The sequence below is a fragment of the Camelus ferus genome, chromosome 10 (assembly GCF_009834535.1).
Source record: "Camelus ferus isolate YT-003-E chromosome 10, BCGSAC_Cfer_1.0, whole genome shotgun sequence".
Lineage (NCBI taxonomy): Eukaryota > Metazoa > Chordata > Mammalia > Artiodactyla > Camelidae > Camelus > Camelus ferus.
In genome coordinates, this window is record NC_045705.1 from 62189422 (window position 1) to 62212293 (window position 22872).

Genomic DNA, 22872 nt, shown 5'->3' on the forward strand with positions numbered 1-22872 from the left:
TGGTAAGGGCTGTTAAGTCAGACCTAGGTTTAAATGTCAGTTTTGCAATTTAAAGCTGGGGGACCTGAACAAGTATTTAACTTCTGTGAGCTTTAAATTTCCTACACTAAAAGGTAATCATTAACACCTACCTGATGCATTTACTGTGAGCCTTAAATGAAACATTTGCGAACTGCTTCTGTGAGTGCTTGGAACTTAAAAATCACTTAGAAAATTATAGGTTTTATTTTAAATGTATAATTGAAGTTTTCTTGCTTCCTAAACATCACATTTTATCACTTACTGTGTGACTTGTAGCCAATTTCCCCCATTTCCTGAACTCTGGTTTCCATAATTATAAATGGAATCAATCCTACAGTGCTATATGAACAGTGCTTGGCATATAAGCAGATATTTAACTAATGTTACTTTTTGTAAAATGTAACGTGGTCCCTCAAAACAGAAAGAAGACCCCATAAACTGCAAAGCCCCTAAGTACTCAAATTTATATTTTCCTTAGTCATAATTATTTTTATAAGTACAACACAACACTGGGATTTGCCAATATATAACCCAGTATTTTTCAAAATAAGATTTTTCGTTTCACCTCTGCCTCTCCCTTACCAATTCTTTGAAACCAAAACCCTTCCACACCAGATGATCCTGGGTGCCAACGCCCTGCTGAACAGTTGGGAACACATCATAGTATTACTTCCTGATACTGGATAGCGTTGCGATACCCAATCCAGATGGGCAAAAGGACCAGAGCAGGACCACGGCCTCTCACTCACCACCGAGAACACAGCAATCAGAAAAACCAGCCCTGCTTTCCAGGGACATACAGACCAATGGCTAAGACAAGGAAACAAACAGTTATGATGTAGAATGTAGTTCTCATAAGAAAGGTAAAACGCCTCAAGGATTAAAAAAAAAAAGAAAACAGGAATGTTAGGATGTAGGGGGAATAAAAGACCTATGATGCAGACATTAAAAGGTCAGTTGATAAACTTGGACGTAGACTTTTAGAAAGAGGTCATTAAGCAGGAAGGCCAAGAGACAATGACGAGGTTTAATTCAGAGAGACAAATTTTAAATGCGTGGTGATAGACCTAATAAAATATGCTCCAACGTTACAGAGAGGGAAAAAAAAAAAGATGGAATAAAGTGCTCCTGACAAATCCAAATCATAGTAGGATTTCAACACAGTCTAGCACTGAACAGTCAATCAATCCAAGTCGACAAAGACAAAGTGAAAGTTTATTTATTTATATAATTTCAAGTTCAAGCTTAGAGCCACCTACAATCTCATCGGCTACAAAACCAGAGTAGCAAACACCCCAAGACAGACCTGGGAAAAACAGAACCTACACAGAGAAAAGGATATGAAAAACCCAGTTGTCCAACCCCAATCCAACCTCATTAATGCCACACGTTTGCCAAGTTCTAACCCCTCTTTCATACTTGGTAAAACGAAGGCACCCTCCCCTAATCACCCATCATCCTGGACTCAAACCTCAGGCCTCAAAATCATCCACAGCTCAGACCCTACGTAGTTACTGTCCCTACCACCAAGCACCCAAGCACTTCAGCAGGTTCCCACAGACCCACAACCAGAATCCTAAACAGACGGCAGATCGTATGTCTCCACCCACCTCCTCACCAGAGCATCAGTGAGAGGTGATCGCATGGCTTCTACCTGTGGATATTTGATGACAGCAAGTTCTCCATTCAAGTGGCAGCCTGTTCTGTGAATGAACTGCTCTAATGGTGGGGAGATGGCTTTTTTTTTCTCTGTAGCACCAAAATCAGCCTCTCCAGAATGACTTTTACCATTGGTTCTAAACCTCTGACTCCAGACCATCTTAAAGGAAAGAGAGGCAGAGGGAGAAATAGGAGAGAATGAGAGAGAAGTTACAAATAACCTCAGATTCAGCAACAGAGCTACCATATTTCAGTCCTTTAGATGAGACAAACAATTCTCTAACAACCACCCTGGGTCTCTAATGAAACAAAGCAATGGACAAGGAAATTATAAAGTAATGGAAATTGACTGTATTCCAATAAAAAAATTTTTTTTTAATTTTTAAAAAGTAATGGAAAACCCAACATATGAGCGTAGAGGTTGGGAAGGGAATGCACTATCCTGGGCAAAACTTTCTTTGATTCATATCCCACATGTTTTACTCTCCTGGCCACCAGCTCCCTCCATTTCCTCACTTGATCTCACAGTGGGCTCCAGCCCAGACTGGAAAGAGGGGGACACAAGAAAACTAGACAGATGGAGAGAAAGGTGGGCTTGGAGGTAAAAAGTGCTATTTCAATGGATATCCCAGAATATGGAACTCTTGCCTCAAGCTTCTGGGGACATGCTCTACAGCACTAAAATATTTTTTTAGGCCATTCCTACTAAAATCCACATGAGACATACAGGGTCCCAGTGGAACCCTAAGTGTGGTCAAACGAGGACATTATCTGGGGACAGATACCTACAACAGTCTCAAGGGTGTGGGCTTAATGATGCTTGAGTCTTTCTGCGCGGCTGCCTCCTCCCTACCTACCCACTCCTAAAAGTAACATAAAAAGGTAAAAGTCCTACCAGCCCATCTTTGGAGAATTTCTAGAGCCCTTCTTGCCCTTGGGGACCCAACATCCACACCTGCGTACAGGGTGGGGGCTGCAAAGTTCTTCTAATTAAGGCAGCGTAAAGTACGCCTGGCAGTCCCCTGGGATCTTTTTCAAGAAGTGAAACCTCCTGGTACAGCAGAAACTTTTTTGTATATCCTCTGGCTCTGATAAGTGTGATTAAACCAAAGTAATTGGGGCGAAGCCCAAGGTAGCAGAAGCCACTGATTTCCTGTCACCTGGTATCTGTCAGAGATCCCAGGCCTGGACCATCTCACTCACTCGCTGTGTGCTTGAGAAAGTAGCTGTCGAACTGAACTCAGCAGCAAGCATCCGAATCCTCCCTTGAGCCCTAAAGCCTTGGAGACTCAGGTAAGGAATCAATCAACTTGCTTTGTTTAAGTGACCAGAAGGGATGGATAAGGCATGGGATGATTTTGGAGACTGGAGATTGTTGGATTTAATTCTAGGGCTTCCTTGGTCAGGTTTTCTGAGAGTGTCATCATTTGAGGAGGGGCAATACCGAGGCTTGCTGCCCACCTACTACCTTAACCTTAATCTCTCTCTCTCTCAAGAATGACCCTGGCCAGTCAACTGCGAGTCATTCTACAAAAGTAGTCAATTGCATCATGTCCATTAAAGCATAGTGACTAACTTGCTGGGCTCAAACCTGAGCTCTACTATTTATTTACAAGCCATATAACCTCAGGCAAGTTACTAAACTTCTCTGTTCTTCAGTTTCCTCATCTATAAAATGGGGGCAGGAGTAATTAATACCCACTGCGTTATGATGATTAAATGAGCTCAAAACCTGAAGCTCTTAGAACCGTCTGGTACCAAGTAAGAAAATAATCAGTCATGGCTCTAATGAAAATAACTCCATTCCTCTAGCTTTAAATGCTTTTGTCTCCAAAGATATCCCACTAAATGTGAATATCCCTGGATGGTGTTAAGCTTCTCAGGTAGAGCTGATGGCCAGGTGAAGGGTTCCTCTGGCAGGTGATTACAGATTGGAGCAAAAGCTCAAGTTCAGGGAAAGCTGAACTTCAGCAGTGATTGAGGAATCTGATCTAGCAGCCTTGGGAGGATGGATTAGAAAAGAGAAAGATGGAAGGTAGAAAAGCAAGATTTTTGTGCTAAACCAGGAGAGGAAATGAAAGGAGAGGAAATGAGAATCAAACTCATGGAGGGGGGGCAGTGCTGGGAGGGAGCACTGGAAGTAGAAAAAAAGTCCACGTGCAAAACAAGAGACTTTAAGGAGGTTGAAAGGGCATGACTTGGCCATTGACCCACCATGGGAGGTAAAGGAGCTGGAGAGGAACATGGCTCCAACGTTTTCAACCTGGGTGACGGGGAAGCAGAAATGAAACGATCTGAGGGATGCTGCCTGGCTTCTCAGCCCAGTCCTTGAAGCAAGCAGTTTCAACTGAGTGGCTCTGGCAGAAACTAGCTGCCAAGTGCGAAGGAGGGAGTGGGTGGTGAGGAAGTGGAGGAAGCGAGTGGAACGACACGCTTTTAAAAAGCTAGGGGTACAGGGCTGGGGAGACTGGGCAGTGGCCGGGGGACGGCGCTAGATTAAAGGCATGCGGCTTTGGGATTGGGGGACACTGCGGCGCGTTTTAATCCTAAAAAGGGTCCAGTAATAACAATTATTCTTTGAGCGGTTAATAGTTTATCAATTGCAAATGATCTCATGTTTTCAAAACAAGACTTTGAATAGAGATTGAGAGATCGGATCACAAAAGTTGCAAGGGACAGAGCTGGGACTAGCTTTTTCTGCTACACACCACCCTGAACAGAATGAGACTGAAAGATGCCAGACTGATTTCTCTGAAGGACTAACGTCTTGGTGGAAGGAGAGGGGCTGAGAAGCAAGTAAGGAAGGAAAGGAAGTAAGAACATTCTTCCTCAGAGATAAGCGCCCAGGAGGCCACAAAGGATAAAAATGCAAAACTATTTTGAGTGGCAAAGGAGGAAGTTGAGGTAACAAAAGCTAGGCAGCTTTGAACTTCACAGTAAATGATGGAATTATTGGACCTAAAAGCCATTATTCAAACCAAAACCCATAAAGACTGTGAGATCTTCTTCAGTGGATGGATGCAGAAACAGGGGTGCCTTTTAAAAATCAGAAAAGATTTGCAGAAATTGATATAATAAAATAGGGCCACGTCTGATACACTGAGTCCTCATTTTAATACAATTTAGTGAAAATAGAACCCTATTATTACCACATTTTGACCAACGTGGTCGGTAACCACTACTAGTGTACCAACGAGTCTTTGAGCACAATCGTTCACTGAACAACACACAGTTGAAACAAACAGTCATTGTTAACAATTAAGGGAAAAAACATGTAGGCTAAGGCTGCAGGAATCTACAATATCTGTAAGAGTGTATGGTCTAGTTTTATGTTCCCATAGAACGAAATCTTTCATTACTCAGTTAGTCTACAATGACCTGGCATAAAAACATGTATATATTTCAGAGAGATTATTTCCATAAAACATAAAGCAGCATATAGAAACAAGTATATTTATGTTTATAAACTATTTTACAGTAATATGTGTTGAAGGCTTTGTAGAAATATAGCTGTCATGGTGAGACATCGTTTTAAGAGAAATAAAATACTCCCCTCCAAAGGTCATTACTGCCATTAGCCGTTGTAGACACAGCTCAGGCAGGACTTGTTTACGTAAAAGGTTTATCCCACCGATCACACAGACATAGCCTTAGGCAGTTGAAAAATAAAGAAAAATTAAAATAATGGTAGTCCAATCATCTCCTTCTGTCCAATGGATGACCTTTGATCTTTAAGTTGTCCTCATTAAAACGAGCCCTCCAGACAGGAGTGTGGTGACTCCAAGCTCATTGCATACATATTCTGGAAAAATTAATTAACCCTTCAGAACCTCCATTTTCACATCTAAAAAAACACAAAATGCCCACTTAGTAAGGAAGGTGTTGGGGTCGTTGGAACTAGATACACAATAGCCCAGTAAACAACTTCAACTCTGTGGTTCAGCCCGTGGTGTAGCAGGAAGACCACCAACCTCAGAGCCTTGGTGGCTGCCTTCTGGTTTGGCTCCATCTATAGGTGCAAGGTCTTCACCAAGGCAATGTCCCAGCCCCAGGCCACAGCTTCCTCATTTGTCAAATGAGCAAATGGTTTCTGAGGTTCTGATTAGCCTTAAAAACTCTGCCTGGAGACCAGAATCAGTCTGTAAACTCCTTAGTGGTCGATATTCATACATTCCCTTGTGCTGGTGGTCTTGTGGGGTGGATTGTGGTACAAAGCAGATCCCTAAGACCACATGACATCTGGTAATCTAGAGCTGGGACAGAAACAAGTGTGGAGCACCCCAAGTCTCCTGTCTTCCCCTTCAGCCATGGCCCAGACAAGTATTCTGTTTTCAGCTGATTTACAGTCATCCACTTAGCACATCTGTTTGAAGAAGAAGGAAGAGATTCATAAGTGAAAGGCGGAAGTCCTATTCCCCACGGAGGACAAAGCAGCCTGGTACCATCGATACCCTGTTGGCTAGGCCTGAGTCCTCACTTTAAATCTCTGATGGTTATGTCACTTTGAACAGGTTACCTAACTTCTCTGTGCCCTTGTTACCCTTTCTACAAAATAGGGGCAGTGATTCATCCCTTGTCTACACTGTGAGGCTCAGATGAGATTCTAGGTGTGAAATGCCTTTGTTACTAGAAAGTGGGTACAGATGTGAGGCCTGGGAGACGCCCACGCACCTGTCCTACGGCAAGCCTGCAGGTGCCCGCCTCTGCGTGGCTTTAAAGATAAGCAAGCTGGACAGACAGCCTTGGCCTCCAAGGCCCCTTACATGACTTACAGTCAATAAAGACAAGGCCAAAGATGTGTCCCTCAAGAGAGATTTCCAGGGAGGGCCCAGGAAAGACCCAATAGGATTCATGTAAGTAACTGACATAAAGAAATGAATACCAAAGGGGATGACAAGATGAAGAGGGCTGAACAGTCCTAAAGTGTCAGAGCTGGAGAGGGACGTTTCTCTCCAGAAACGTGTAGACAAAGAATTCTACGAACAAACAGCATTTACTACTTTCTCCCTGCGTACTAGGTACTTTCACATGTGTTAACGAACTTATTTCTCACAACATGTCTGTGAAAGGGGTATTGTTCTCATTTTTCAGATAAAAAATAGAAATTAGTGCTCATAAGGGTAATAATATTAAGAACTAGAACAGCAACAAAAGCAGCTAATAATTATTGAGACACGAGTGCTATATATACATTTACTTCTTTGATAATATTTATGAAGACACTACTAAATCCAGGCATAATTTTAAATATTGAGTAAGAGAGAACACAAGATCTCTGCTTTGATGGAATTTATATTCTAGTGGGGAGAAACAGACAAGAAACAAGCAAACACATAAGGTAATTCCTCAAACTGATAAGGCCATGAAGCAAATAAAATGGGGTGTGGTGAGATGCACTGTGCACTAGGGGTTCAGGGAAGGCTTCTCTGAGAAGCTGACATCTGAGCTAGCCACGCCCCCAACAATGAAAGGACACCAGCCATGCACACACCACCAGCCCATTTAAGTCTTACAGCAACCCTATGAGATGAGAATGATTACTATCCCCATTTTATGGCTGAAGAACTTGAGACCCAGAGAATTTAAGAAACTTGCCCAAAGTTTCACAGCAAATAGAAGAATCATGACTTGAACCTAGGCACTCTGACTCAGGAAGCTATAGTCTTACACAGAAACTTAGAGAGCCTCCTTGACATGATTTACTCAAGGTCGCAGAGTTAGAGGTACGGGAAGACTGAATCAGGCCCTCTTCATTCCAAGGATGGCTCCCCATCATACTCCATCATGATGCATCTGGTCCATCACAATGGACAAAAGCAGATAAGCAAAAGGACAAGGACAAGTCAACACAAAGTACATTTTCCAATATGAAAGCGGAAGAAAAGCATCCAAGGATGACAGACACACAGAACATACAGATATACGAGCATGATATTCTCTATGAAGAGAAAACATGTCCCAAACATGGTTGCCCAGAATAATGGCAGGGATCCCTGAGCCCGTCCATCCTTGTCTGAGACGCCCCCTCTGGACACTGTCTTGGGACATGGCAGTAGGGCTTGCCTCAGATCCAAAGCTGCCAGGAAGAGGCCATGCCTCCCATCAGTGACACCCACAGAGAGAAGACAGAGGGAAGTATTCAGATGCATGACACAAGACAAAAGGCTGCCAAAAATCCTGTTCTCTCTCTGCTCACTTAATTTTTTGCTCTATTTGTAGGAGTCTGGAGGGTGAAATGACGACACCCAGAAATTCGATGACTGGGGCTGTCCCAGCAGATCCCATGAAAGGTCCTATTTCCATGTATCCTGTCCAAAGACGGATTCCCAGGAGGGTGCCTTCAATGGTGGGCCCCACCCAAGGCTTCTTCTTGAGGGAATCTAAGGCTCTGGGGGTAAGTCGGTTGCCCTTCATTCCACACCCCAGGGATTCTCTGGCCTATAGAAGCAGATGCTGTAGGCCAGGTACAGAGTTCAAGCCGACCTGAGGGTACTTGATCCAGCCTGAGGTGTTCTTTCTGTCTGACACAGTGGGCAAAATCAGAGGTGTAAAGAGAAATTACCATGGTGATTTTATGCCCCTTAATTTTGAGGCTTGCAGAGTTAGGGGTCTCCCATCCCAGTTCATTACCCAGTTCAACATCCGAGGCATAACTGCCTTGGAAATGCCTCAGGTGGTGGGGAAAATGGATCCGAACCAGACAAGGGTCTTGATACCTTCAACACTTGCTTTTGGGCATCTTATGCAGCCCCACTCAGCTCAAGAGCTAGGGCTTCCAGCTTCGTCTCTGTTTTCTGACTGGTGATTTCAGTTCATCCATCAGTGCCCCTGTTCCCTCCCTAGGCTGTCCAGATTATGAATGGGCTCTTCCACATTGCCATAGGCGGCTTCCTGTTGATCCACATGGAGGTCTACGTACCGATCTGTGTAATTCTGTGGTACCCTTTCTGGGGAGGCATTATGGTGAGTAAAAACTAACAACCATTTGGGGAGTGATGCAGACAAAAACATTAAAAAGCTCCACAGGAATATACTTGATGATTTCCGTGTAGAAGAAAACATAGGAAGGAAGTAGGTTATCTGGTTGAAGGAATTTAGCAGAAATAGAGGTTGACTAAATAGAGCATGAGTCCCACAGTTGAGTGGGCATGCTTGATGGGAATTCAGAGAAAGCTGCCCTACATGGATCTCCACAGGGAAGGAAGACTGCCCAAAGCAGGACCTCTCCAAGTCAATGGCGGGGGCTAAGGCGGGGTGGGGGTGTGGGTACTAGACATTTGGACTGTAGAAGAGCATGATATTTCAGAAAGCAAAGAGGAGCAGGAACACCCCACTTCCTTCTGCCTGGCCCTTCTTCCCTACAGTTCTCTTTAGTTACTGTCCACGTGGTGAAATCAGTCTCAACCCAAATAAATCTCCTCTCACTTATCAGCAGAGCAGTATTCCTTATGTCTGTCTCATGTGCATGTCTTCCAAGCTCGTAGCCCTGTCTGGATGTGGTACAGGGCAGTGATGTTTACATCACCATGACACTTTCATAGTCACTATTATAAACATGAGTCCAGGATTGAAATTTCCAGAACAAGAAGAGATGGATTAGAACATGAGTTTCCTACACTTTACAGCCTGAACAGTGGAAAAGGAAGATGAGACATAATGATCACTTCCTGTGATTATTTTAATAGCATCATATGACATTCAGGCCAAGTATTTCTTCTACTTTGATTCACTCTTTGATCTCCACCAAAGCTATGTAAATCACTGTGAACTCCAAAGAGCAATTCCACAAGTCCACAGATGAAAGAAAGAAAGAAAGAAAGAAAGAAAGAAAGAAAGAAAGAAAGAAAGAAAGAAAGAAAGAAAGAAAGAAAGAAAGAAAGAAAGAAAGAAAGAAAGAAAGGAAGGAGGGAAGGAAGGAGGAAGGAGGGAAGGAAGGAGGGAGGGAGGGAGGGAGGAAAGGAAAGAAGGAAGGAAGGAAGGAGGGAAGGAAGGAAGGAAGGGAAACTAAAAATAAAACTTTCAGATTCACAGTGTGAGTACTAATTGGCATGGAAATACCAGTTCTGCCTCTGGTCTTAGTATATTTCTGGTCACAGCTCCCCAGTCAGTTGACTAAAAGGCATGGACTGAATGCGGCTGAATCTGAATAAAGGAGAGATATGGCTGAAAAAGTGAATGAATCCAATAAAAAGGGCTGGATAATTTAGTGAAAGTGGTGAAAGTGTGGATAACTTTTTGACAACCACTTCTCAATGTTTAAAGTGATCTCCCTCTCTGTCTGCCCTCCTCTCTCCCTCCCTGCTGCTCCTCCCATCTCTCCCACCCGCTTCCCCACCCACCACCTTTCTTTTTACAGTTTATCATTTCCGGATCACTCCTGGCAGCGGCGGCGGAGAAAAACTCCAGGGAGAGTTTGGCAAGTGATCGTTATGTCCTTCTTCCCCACACATCAGAGAAAATTATCTATTTTCTCAGTTGAAATCAAGGACCTTGCAGACCTTTGGAATCACAGTAGTACTGAGTTATCTCTTAATCTGAAAAAGCAAAAGATCTTCTATGATGCTGTTGTTGGCTTTCTTCATTAAAAAAAGAGGGAGGGGGATGAGGTCCACCTGAAATATGTCCATGGAAATAGAATTAAAGGCAGATCAGTAAAGAGCATGCTTATGGTCTTAGGAATGTGAAATGCTCCGTGAGACTAAGATCTCTTTGAAAGCCCTGTCGTTTCTCAGACCAGGATTTAGGAAGACTGTGTAATCAATGTTGTGATTGACTCAAGTCCTAGTTAACCCTGAGCTGTAACCTTGAGCAAGTCAGTCTACTTCTACGTACCTCTGAGTTTTCCCCCAGAGAATGGAGATGACAGTCCTTGCTATTGTATGCAATTATCCTGAGGGTAAACTGGAGTCACGCATATGAAGGTGCCTCAGAGGCTAGGAAGAGCTAGAGTGTTCTGCTACGTATAAGCCCTTGGGACACAGTCACATCCAGGAAGAACTCCCAATTCTCTGCAGGTCAAGAGCTTACCAGCAAGTTTCCTTCCTCAGCTTTTTTTACACTTACTAAGCTATAACTAATTTAAGTCACTTGCAAAATCAGTGAGGGACTGAGGAGATTAAGATGGCACCTCTCTGGAGGTAGTCTGACAAACTCAATTTGGAGGGGAGGGGGCGCTGTTTATGAAGATCAAGTTGTATTTCTTCTCCAAACACAGCCAGTCCTACTGACTTGCCACCTGTAGGTCGTACAACCCGGGGTGAAGTATGTGTCTTAAAATAATCATCAATAACCCCGTATCATTATGGTACTTGTCACATATATCTTCCTGTTTCAACCTTGTATCCCTGCAAGGTAGAATGGACACACAGGCATCCTCTTACCCGTGCTACCCAGAGACATCAGCTCTAATTGTATTTTGAAAGATGTCTGACTGGTGCTGACTGCATCCTATGTCAACAGGGAGCAGGTGTTACTGTTCTCGCTGCAGGCTTTTTCCACTTGATGGTTTGGACCTACAGGGTTCTATCTGCTCTGTCCCTACCTATACCCACAATACCATCCTGATTCACTGTGCTGAGGAACCTTCTTCTCTCTCTCCCTTCTCCCCTCTTATGCAGAAAGATAGAACCTGGTTACTACTTATTTTCATTTACTCAACCATTGGGTACCGAATGCCTAGTAGGATGGTGGCAGTGGCAGAGAAAGCAAGTACGAGGATCACTCATAGAATGCTTTCTTGATAAACTGACTGGATGGTGACGGCATGAAGGAGACAGGGAAGACTGAGAAAGGAACAGGCTTGAGATCTGGAGGTTTTTTCCTTTTTTAATTTTATAGTGACCAAGAGACTAAAAACAACCAAGAGAAGTCTAATTTAGTATGATTTAGGTGTAGTACTTTTTTGAGTCAGGGGAATGGGATCTGAAATTCCATCCTACCTTATATTCTCTAATTATGAATTAAGCCCAATTGATAAAATTTATGTATCTGTTTCAGGTCAAAGGGAAAATCATAATGAACTCGTTGAGTCTCTTTGCTGCGATTTCTGGAGTAATTTTTTTGATCATGGACATATTTAATATCACAATTTCCCATTTTTTTAAAATGAAGACTTTGAATTTTATTAAAGTTCCCACGCCATACATTAACATACACGACTGTGAACCAGCTAACCCCACTGACAAAAACTCTCTATCTATGAAATATTGTGACAGCATACGATCTGTGTTCTTGGTAAGTGTGAAACTAGATTTATTTTCAGGGAGGAAGTATGGCATTTTTCTTATGACCATAAGCTCTGGATCCAGACTGTCTATGTCTGTTACTTATTGCCTATACAGCTTTGAGCAAGAATTTTAGCCACTCTGTACTTCAGTTTCTTCAACTGTAAAATGGGGAAGGTAACAGTACTTATAAGGCTGTTTTGAGGGACGAGTTAACACATGCAAAGCAGGTAGAATAGTGTTTGGTAGATAGAAAGTGCTACTTTAGTGTTTACTTTAAAATGTACCATTATTATATTATCATTAATGGAATTAATATTCATTATTATTATTGATTAAGATGAATACTGAAGAAGCTAAGTTGTAATGAACATCTTTTGCCTCAAGGACTTTTTTGGTATAGAGTTTGAAGGGGGAAAAAAATGCATCTCCCAAGTATGTAGAAGTTTCCTTCCCATGATACCACACCACCTAAAGCTGGATACACTTAATCTGGGACTCAGGAGTTATTCCTGCCTACATAGAATTGATTTTTCAACTAATTATTACTGCCTTGCTTTCTTTTTTTCGTTTCTTTTTTTTGTTTGTTTGTTTTTGGTATTACCATTTATTTATTCATATGTGCGTGCGTGTGTGTGTGTATGTGTGTGTGTGTGTGTGTGTGTATATGTGTGTATATATATATATGTGTGTGTGTGTATGTATATATATAAAAAAACACCTTTATTGTGGTATGATTCCCCTACAGTAAAATACACATATTTCAGATGTACAATTTGATGAATTTTGATAGATGCATACCCCAATGAAACTACCACCACAGTCAAGATAGCTAACATTTCTATTACTCCCCAAGAGTTGCAAATTTTGAATTCCTGATTTATCCCTCCCCACCTCTTTTATCCCCTGGTAACCATAAGGTTGTTCTCTATGTCAGTGAATCCATTTCTGTTTTGTAGATAAATTCATTTGTGTCTTTTTTTTAGATTACACATATGAGTGATATCGTATGGTACTTTTCTTTCTCTTTTTGACTTACTTCACTTAGAATGATGATCTCCAGGTCATCCATGTTGCTGCAAGTGGCATTATTTTACTCTCTTTTTATGGCCGAGTAGTATTCATCATTGTATATATATACCACATCTTCTTTATCCAGTCATCTGTCGATGGACATTTGGGTTGTTTCCATGTCTTGGCTATTATAAATAGTGCTGCTGTGAACACTGGGGTTCATGTGTCTTTTCAAACTATGTTTTCCTCTGGATATATGCCCAGGAATAGGATTGCTGAATCATAGGGTAAGTTCATTTTTAGTTTTTTAAGGAACTTCTATACTGACCTCCATAGTGGCTGCACTAATTTTTATTCCCCCCAGAAGTGTAGGAGGGTTCCTTTTCACCACACCCTCTCTAGCATTTGTCATTTGTGGCCTTTTTAATGATGGCCATTCTGTCTGGTGTAAGGTGATATCTCATTTGTACTTCTGATTTGCATTTTTCTAACAGTGATGTTGAGCATCTTTTCAGGTACTTGTTGGCCATCTGGATGTCTGCTCTGGAGAGATGTCTCTTTAGGTCTTCTGTCCATTTTTCGATTGGGTTGCTTGCTTTTTTGATATTAAGCTGTAAGAGCCGTTGGAAATTATTAAATAATTTTGGAAATTTAGTCCCTTGTCAGCTGCATCATTTGCAAATATTTCCTTCCATTATGTAGGCTGTCTTTTCACTTTTTTGATGGTATCCTTAGCTGTGCAAAAGCTTTTATGTTTAATTAGATCCCATTTGTTTACTTTTTGCTTTTATTTCCATTACTCTAGGAGCCAGTTTGAAAAAAATAATTCCATGATTTATGTCAAAGGGTGTTCTCCTCTAGGAGTTTTATAGTATCTGGTCTTACATTTAGATCTTTAATTCATTTTGAGTTTATTTTTGTATATCATGTTAGAGAATGTTCTACTTTCAGTCTTTTACATGTAGCTGTCCAGTTTTCCCAGCACCACTTATTGAAGAGACTGTCTTTTCTCCATTGTATATTCTTGCCTCATTTGTCATAGATTAATTGACCACAAGTGCGTGGGTTTATTTCTGGACTTTCCATCCTGTTCCATTGAGCTATGTGTCTGTTTTTGTGCCAGTACCATACTGTTTTGATTACGGTAGCTTTGTAGTATAGTCTGAAGTCAGGGAGCATGATTTCCCCAACTCCACTCTCCTTTTTCAAGACATTTTGGCTATCTGGGGCCTTTTGTGTTTCGATCAAATTTTAACATTTTTTGTTCCAGCTCTGTGAAAAACATCATTGGTAATTTGATAGGGATTGCACTGAATCTGCATATTGCCTTGCATAGTGTGGCCATTTTAACAATATCCATCTCTTCTAATCCAAGAATGCAGTATATCTTTCCATCTGTTTATGTCATGTTCAATTTCTTTCATCAGTGTCTTATACTTTTCAGAGTACAGGTCCTTTGCCTCTTGGGTACGTTTAATCCTAGGTATTTTATTCTTTTTGGTGCGATGGTAAATGGGATTGTTTCCTTAATTTCTTTTTCTGCTATGTCATTGTTAGTATATAGAAATGCAACTGACTTCTATATATTAATCTTATATCTTGCAACTTTACCAAATTCATTGATGAGCTCTAGTAGTTTTCTGGTTGCTTCTTTAGGGTTTTCTATATATAAGTATCATATGATCTGTGAACAGTGGCAGTTTTATTTCTTCTATTCTGATTTGGATTCCCTTTATTTCTTTTTCTTCTCTGATTGCTATGGCTAGGACTTCCAAAACTGTTGAATACAAGTGTCAAGAGTGGGCATCCTTGTCTTGTTCCTGATCTTAGAGGGAATGCTTTCAGCTTTTCACCATTAGTATGATGTTAGCTGTGGGTCTGTCATATATGGCCTTTATTATGTTGAGTTATGTTCCCTCTATGCCCACTTTCTGGAGAGTTACAATATATGGATGTTGAATTTTATCAAAAGCTTTTTCTGTATCTATTGAGATGATCATATGGTTTCTGTTCTTCAATTTGTTCATGTGGTGTATCACACTGATTGATTTGAAAATATTGAAGAATCCTTGCATCCCTGGGTTAAATCCCACTTGATCATGGTGTATGATCTTTTTAATTCATTGTTGGAGTCAATTTGCTAGTATTTTGTTGAGAATTTTTGCATCTATATTCATAAGTGATATTGGCCTGTAATTTTCTTTTTTCATGATATCTTTGTCAGGGTGATGGTGGCTTCATAGAATGAGTTCAGAAGTATTCTTTCCTCTGCAATTTTTTAGAATAGTTTCCGAAGGATAGGTGTTAACTCTTCTCTAAATGTTTGGTAGAATTCACCTGTGAAGCCATCTGATCCTGAACTTTTGTTTGTTGGGTGATTTTTAACTACTGATTCAATTTCAGTACTGGTAACTGGTCTATTCATATTTTCTATTTCTTCCTTATTCAGTCTTGGCAAATTGTACCTTTCTAAGAAATTGTCCATTTCTTCTAGGTTGTCCTTTTGTTGGTGTACAGTTGCTCATAGTAGCCTCTTACGATCCCTTGCATTTCTGTGGTGTTGGTTGTGACTTCTCTTTCATTTCTGATTTTATTAATTTGGGCCCTCTCCCTTTTATTCTTGATGAGTCTGAGTAAAAGGTTTATCAATTTTGTTTATCATTTCAAAGAACAAGCTTTTGTTTCATTGATCTTTTCTATTGCTTTTTTAGTCTCTATTTCATTTATTTCAAGTATTTATGATTTCTTTTCTTCTACTAACGTAGGGTTTTGTTTGTTCTTCTTTCTCCAGCTACTTTACGTGTAAGATTAAGTGTTTATTTGAGGTTTCTCTTGTTTTCTGAGGTAGGTTTGTATCACTATAAACTTCCCTCTTAGAACTACTTTTGCTGTGTCCCAGAGGTTTTAGATCATTGTGTTTTCGTTTTCATTTGTCTCAAAGAATTTTTTGATTTCCTCTTTGATTTCTTCAGTGATCTACTGGTTGTTTAGTAGGATATTGTTTAGCCTCCACGTGTTTGCAGTTTTTTTCTTGTAGTTGATTTCTAACCTCATAGCATTGTGGTCAGAAAAGATGCTTGGTGTGACTTCAATTTTCTTAAATTTACTGAGGCTTGCTTTGTGGGCCAACATGTGATTGACTCTGGAGAATGTACCATGTGCACTTAAGAATGTGTATTCTGTTGATTTCTGATGGAATACTCTACAGATGTCAATTAAGTCCATCTGGCCTAAGTATCATTTAGGGTCTGTATTTCCTCATTGACTTTCTGTCTGGATGATCTGTCCATTGATATAAATGGGTGTTAAGGTCCCCACTATTATTGTGTTATTGTTGATCTCTCCTTTTATGTTTGTTAACAACTGCCTTATATATTAAGGAGCTCCTACGTTGGGTGCATATATATTTACAATTGTTATAACTTCTTCTTGGATTGATCCCTTGAGCATTATGTAGTGTCCTTCTTTGTTTCTTATAACAGTCTTTAAGCATCTATTTTGTCTGATATAAGTGTTGCTATTCCAGCTTTCTTTTGGTTTCTGTTTGCATGGAGTAGTTTTTTCCATCCATGCACCTGCAGTCTGCATGTGTGTCTAACTCTGAAGTGGGTGTCTTATAGACAGCACATATATGGGTCTTGTTTTTGTATCCATTCAGCCAGTCATATCTTTTGGTTGGAGCATTTAATCCATTTACATTTAAGGTAATTATCGATACGTATGTTCTTATTGCCATTTTGTTAACTGTTTTTGGTTTGTTCTGTAGGTCTTTTTTCTCTCTTTCTTCTTTTTGTTCTCTTTTCTTATGGTTTGATGACCAGAGAAGTTCCTTTAACATTTGTTGTAAAGCTGGTTTGGTGGTACTAAATTCTTTTAGGTTTTGCTTATTTGTGAAGTTTTTGATTTCTCCATCAAATCTGAACAAGAGCATTGCTGGATAGAGTTTTCTTGGTTTTTTCCAAGAAAGTTTTTCCCTTTCACCACTTTAAATCGTGCCACTCCCTTCTAGCCTGTAGAGTTTCTGCTGAGAAATCAGCTGATAACCTTATGGGAGTTCCCTTGTATGTTATTTGTTGCTTTTCTCTTGCTGACTTTAATATTTTCTCCTTATCCTTAATTTTTGTCAGTTTGATTACTATGTGCCTTGGCGTGTTCCTCTTTGGGTTAAAGAGGAACTGTGTGGAACTCTGTGCTTCCTGGACTTGGGTACTGTTTCATTTCCCAAGTTAGGGAAGTTGTTAGCTATTATCTCTTCAAATATTTTCTCAGGTCCTTCCTCTCCCTCTTCTCTTTCTGGGACCCCTGTAATGCAAATATTAGTGTGCTTCATGCTATCCCAGAGTTCTTTTAAACTATCTTCATTTCCTTTCATTCTTTTTTCTTTTTTCTGTTCTGCAGTGGTGACTTCCACTAATCTGTCTTCTAGCTCATTGATCCATTCTTCAGCCTCATTTAGTCTATTCTTGGTTCCTTCTAGTGTGTTTTTCATTTCAGTAATTGTATTCTTCAGCTCTGTTTGGGTATTTTTATATTTTCTAATCCTTTGCTAAAAACTTCACTCTGTGCGTCTATACTCCTCCTGAGTTCTCTGAAACTCTTCGCCATATTTACTCTAAACTCTTTCTCAGATAGATTGCCTGTCTCCCCATCACTTATTTCTTCTGGGATTTTATCTTGTGCCTTGGCCTGAAAGATATTCTTCTGCTGCCTCATACTGTCTCTCTTTCTATCTGTATTTTTAGGTAGGTTAGTTACACTTCTTGACCTTGGAGATGTGGCCCTCTGTGGGAGATGTTCTATGCATCCCAGCAGTATACTCCTCTCTTGTCACCCAAGGGCCAGGGTCTAGCCAGTCCCGGGTGAAGTCTGGCCTGTATTTGCAGATTCCTTCCACAAGCTTTGGGATTGTAGTTTCCTTATTTCTGGTGTCTGCCCCCTGGTGGATGAGGCTAGACTAGAGGCTTGTGCAGGTTTCCTGGCAGGAGGAGTCAGTGCCTGCCCACTGCTCAGTGGAGCTTGGTCCTGGCCCTCTAGTGGGTAAGTCTGTGTCTAGGGGTGTGTCTAGAGGTGACTGTGGTTCAGGAAGTCTTCTGATGGGTGGGACTGTGTTCCCACCCAGTATGTTGCTTGGTCTGAGACTTCCCAGAACTTAAGCCTACAGGCTGTTGGGTGGGGCTAAGGCTTGGTGCTAATGACCCAAGCAGCCTCCAGGAAAGCTCATGTAGATAAACACTCCAGGAATGTCTTTTCCCCCACCAGCTTTTATCTCCCCAGGGTGAGCCACAGCTGCCCCCTACCTCCCCAGGAGACCTTCCAAAACCAGCAGGAAGGTCTGGCCCAGGTTCCGATAAAGTCACTGCCTCTGCCTTTGGACCTGGCATGCACAAAATTTTGTTTGCACTTCCCAAGAGAGTGAAATCTCTGTTTCTTCCAGTCCTGGGAGTTAAGCCCCATTGGCCTTCAAAATCAGATGTTCTGGAGTCTTCTTCTCCCGGTGCTAGAACCCCAGGCTGGGGAGCCTGACGTGGGGCTCTGAACTCTCATTCTTGTGGAAGGGCCTCTGTAACTTAATTATTCTTCAGCTTGTGGTTGCCCTCTTGGAGGGGATGGGGACCAATTATATCATGAGTACGCCCCTCCTACTGTCCTGCTGAGCTTCCCTCTTTATGTTTCCACTTGAAGAGGATCTTCGTTGCTAGTCCCAGTCTTTTTTTTTTTTTTTTTTTTTGATGGTTATTTAGCAGTCAGTTATGGTTTTGTTGTAGGCATGAGGATAGGCAAGCTCGTGGTCCTACTACTCCACCATCTTGACTGGAAGTCCCATTATTCCCTTACTTTCTGTCAGCAACATGATTAACTATCTGTTGTGTTTCAGGAGTTGTGCTAAGGGTTAGGGTTATACAAATACTAGTAGTTTCTATAGTTAGTCATTACTCCCCTCAAGAATTAATCTTTTATTCATTTAATTTTAGTCAACAGTCATTTACTGACTACCAACCATATTCTTACATTTTCATTATTACATTTTCACCCTCATTTTACTGTTCTTCAGGGCATTTTTGCATTGTTGCTGATCTTTGCTTTATGCCAGAAACTTGTGACAGCTGGCATTGTTGAGACTGAATGGAAAAAAATGTGCTCCAGACGCAAAGCTGTAAGTAGAATATAGTTCACAACCCTCTTCTAGGAAAATCACACCTACAAAGGATCATTTATGGAGAATGTAATCTGATGAGACTTTGGGACTGGGAGCGTCATGGAAAAAAATGACCCTGGGGGGCAGAAAATACCAATAATGAGGGAAAATGAAATAAGTTTAAAGGGTGGACAGAGGATCCAGTTCTATGGTATGTGCATCATCTTAATAACCCTGAGTTCTGTTTGACTTCCATCATCCACCTTGATTTCAGGATTCCATACTTAATGTATAAATGCATGGCTCAAGGTCAAAGACTGATTAAGGCCACTAGTTCTCCCACTTCATCCTCAGTATCCCCTTCTCCCCACTCTTTTCATAAAATCCCTCTTCCAAAACAATAAGTTCAAGGTGGTTCCACAATTGGGAGATATGAATATCCCAGTGACAGATTTATTATCAATGGCTTCAGAACCATAGAATGTTGGGTTTGGAACAGAATTTAGAAATCATCATTAATTCCTTCATTTCACAAATGAGGAAAATAGGATTAGAGAGAGAAGATTATTTCCCAAGGTTATCTTGAAGAAAGGCCAATCAAAACTAAAATCTAAATTCCTCCACTATTGCAGTGTTCTTTTCCAAATACTGAATGATCATTCCAGGCAAAGTGTCAGATATCCACTGGACTTGAGAATGAGCCTTGATAAGTGATGTGGTATGGATTTTTGAACAGCTGGGAAATCAATCCTGGGATTTGGAAACATGTAGAAAACAATATAAATAACATAAAAACTAGGAAGTATTTGATATTCGGACAGAGTGTTGAGAGATGTTCCCTTTGATAAAGGTCAAGAAAAATGTATTCAATTTTGTGTTTTAGAATATAGTTCTCCTGTCAGCTGAAGAAAAAAAAGAACAGGCAATTGAAATAAAAGAAGAGGTGGTTGAGCAGCCTGAAATAGCTCCCCAACCAAAGAATGAAGAAGACATTGAAATTATTCCAGTCCAAGAAGAAGAAGAAGAAACAGAAATAAACTTCCCAGAACCTCCCGAAGAGCAGGAATCCTCACCAATAGAAAATGATGGTGCCCCTTAAACTACTTTTCTGTTTTCCGTTTTCCTTTTCTTAAGCATCAGTGTTCACAGCTTCCAGGAGACATAGTTACCCCCACTTCTGGAGGTATTCTGCCTGCATCCTGCACATCTCTCTCTGGTCTTTACATGGAGTGACCACAGCTCCCTTCTCCCATCCTCATTCAGAGAGTGAATTATATAGGCCATTGTAGCAGATCGTGTCGTCGTGTTTCTTGTTTAGGACAGTTTTCTTACATTAAAAGAAAAGGCTGAATAAGGGCTGCAGAACGTGATTCCTTATTAGCCTTTTCCTTGGGTAAGGTATAGTAGTAGTTGCAGTAGTTGCAGTAGTAGCAGCAATAGTAGGGTTGGTTTGGGTTTTTTTTGTTTTTTGTTTTTTGTTTCATTTTTCCCTTTGCAGTATGGAGACTCCACACCAGGCGAAAAAAAAAAAGTGTTCCATGCCATCCCTAAACTGATCTAAACTCCTTCCACATCTACATTTTTTGTGCAGTCTCTTTAGCACCACTGTTTTAAGGAAAGTAAAAAAATAATAATAATGAGGTATAATAAAGAACCTATTCTGACTATGTTTCTATGGGGCTGGCACTGTGGTCTCCACACCCCATCAGTGAAGCTCTAAGGAGCCAGTACTCAGCCTTGTCTTTGTACAAAGAGCACTGGTTTTACATGGACATGACGTCACTCTCTGTCTTAACTTTCCCAAACTCCTGCTCTAGCCTCTTGTCTTGCACTGTCTACCTACTTTCAGCCTTTCATCAAGAGAAGAAAGAATGAAAGAAAAAAATGCCACCATGAGTACCCAAACTGCATATGGTAATCAATACTTGTATTTGTAGAATATTTTCCAGTTCATAAAGTATTTTATCAAATAATTGTGATTGGTCTTCCATGATCAAGGAAAAAAATCCCTATCTCTATTTTACAAATGATTCAAAGAGGCCAAGTAGCTTGTAAATAAGGAAAGGTAATTTGTCAATGGTCACAGCTAGCAATTTTGAGAGCCTTGTTTCATACTCAGATCTTCTTATTCAAATGCTGTCATGTTTGAAATAAACAAATTGCCTATCCAATGCCTGCATAAATCACTAGAGAGCCATGTCAACAGGTTTTATCAAGCACCTACCCCCTGAGTAGCATGAAACAGGTGTTGAGAGAGACATACACAAGAGTCAGAAATCAGGTTTTACCCCTTGGTGATAAAAAGACTTAGACGTTCACAAACTTCAAAGAATCATTCATATATAATTAGCTGTCAGATTATATAATGCAGACACTAAGTGCTACAGGCATTCTGAGAAAGATCATACTTGAAAACAGCATAATTAGTTACAATGCCAAACCGTAGGGAATAGTTACCCTACTTCCCGATTCTTGCTCATATTTAGAGATACTAGTACTTACCTACACCTGGAAAGATGTCACTATAATCTATCAACTACATTTGAGCATTTGCTACATGCTGAGTGCTACCAGACTCTGGCAGGTATATAGACAATGTAATTGCCCCCCTCTGTGATATTTCCACTTTGTTAGGGTCCACCAATGGAAGACAATTCCTGTGATTAGAAAAAAAAAAAAAGGAAGTGGGATATTTTCTGTCTATGTAACATCCTCAAAATGGCTTTAAATGAATAAAACTGTATTTGTGTTCTTGTCAGCAACAGATGATTCCAACATGATATTTCCCCAGTCTTTTTTACTCTTGTAGCATTTTGACTATGGGAGGCTCCTGCAGCCGTAAGCATGTTCACATAACCCCAATCTGGGTTTGAACTGTGAGACATCAGGACACTGACTATTCATGTCAATATACTCTTACACACCTCCCCAAGGAAAATGTTCATGGAATAGTCATTAAGAACATATTCCTCACTCTCTGTACTCCAGAACAGGACTGCAACATATGGCAATGGACTAGGACTAGTCCCTGCCTTGAACTAGGGGAAAGGGAAGAAGGTGTGGCAATGGTAGACACAAGGCAGACATCAATGAGAAAACCACCGGAAAAGACAAGATCTTATTTCTGTTTCATTTTCTTGACTTCTGAAATGTATATGAGTATCCGTCTCCACGCCCATGGTTTCCTTAAGAATTTCCGTTTATTTTATTCATTTTTATAGTCTCAAATAATTAGTTTTTACTGACCTCATTTAGAACTCCTTATGAGACACCACTGATGTATACTCTCAAAAAAGAATGAAAATCCTTGCTATGACCTTCTCCCCAATCATCCCTTGGACCATTTGTTCAAAGTAGGGTGGCTGACCACCCCAGTTTGCTTGGGACTGAGAGATTTCCTGGGATGCAGAACTTTCGGTGCTAAAATCCATACAGTCCGAGGCAAACCAGGATGGTTGATCATCCTAGTTCATGGCAACACGTAATTTTACCCAGTCACAGTCACTGCATAATACAATCTTTTTATACTTAAATTTATGTCCTAATATTCCCTTATTGATACATAATTTTCATAAGTATCATTTTTAGTCGCAACTTAGCACTTCACTGAATCAACAGAGAATAATTCACTATTCCTCTTCTATAATTGGGTACTTAGGGTATTTCCTTTTTTTTTTTTTTTAAGTCACTTTTAGAGTTGCAGAACTCATGAGCAAGAAAGATAACGTATTTCCTCTTCTCATTATTCAAAATATGGCTTCACACGTCAGGCCTTGTCACACTGCCAGTAGGAAGTACTGGCACTTGTTAAAAACCAGG

At 40.6% G+C, this 22872-nt stretch overlaps 1 protein-coding gene and 1 long non-coding RNA gene across 2 annotated transcripts in view; one reads left to right on the plus strand and one right to left on the minus strand.

Annotated features, from left to right (window-relative positions):
* Positions 1 to 2830: 2830 nt before the first annotated feature.
* On the plus strand, positions 2831 to 21224 carry MS4A1 (membrane spanning 4-domains A1). The gene is made up of 7 exons (XM_006193634.3): positions 2831 to 2973; positions 7900 to 8074; positions 8524 to 8643; positions 10037 to 10096; positions 11677 to 11913; positions 18970 to 19071; positions 19937 to 21224. Exons 2-7 carry the CDS (start codon positions 7916 to 7918, stop codon positions 20150 to 20152), a joined length of 894 nt encoding a protein of 297 aa, XP_006193696.1. The 5' UTR covers positions 2831 to 2973; positions 7900 to 7915; the 3' UTR covers positions 20153 to 21224.
* A 349-nt stretch (positions 21225 to 21573) lies between these two features.
* LOC116666489 overlaps positions 21574 to 22872 on the minus strand; it is a 38039-nt gene continuing 36740 nt past the window's right edge. The window contains exon 5 of the long non-coding RNA XR_004323380.1: positions 21574 to 21710. This is a non-coding gene — a long non-coding RNA (uncharacterized LOC116666489). The remainder of the gene's footprint in view (positions 21711 to 22872) is intronic.

Bases quoted from the DNA above. Each gene is read 5' to 3' on its own strand.
- MS4A1 (XM_006193634.3), top strand. From the start codon at position 7,916: ATGACGACACCCAGAAATTCGATGACTGGGGCTGTCCCAGCAGATCCC. The intron at 8,075-8,523 runs GTAAGTCGGTTG...TTCCCTCCCTAG, and splicing joins GGGAATCTAAGGCTCTGGGG to GCTGTCCAGATTATGAATGG. The intron at 10,097-11,676 runs GCAAGTGATCGT...TATCTGTTTCAG, and splicing joins AAAACTCCAGGGAGAGTTTG to GTCAAAGGGAAAATCATAAT.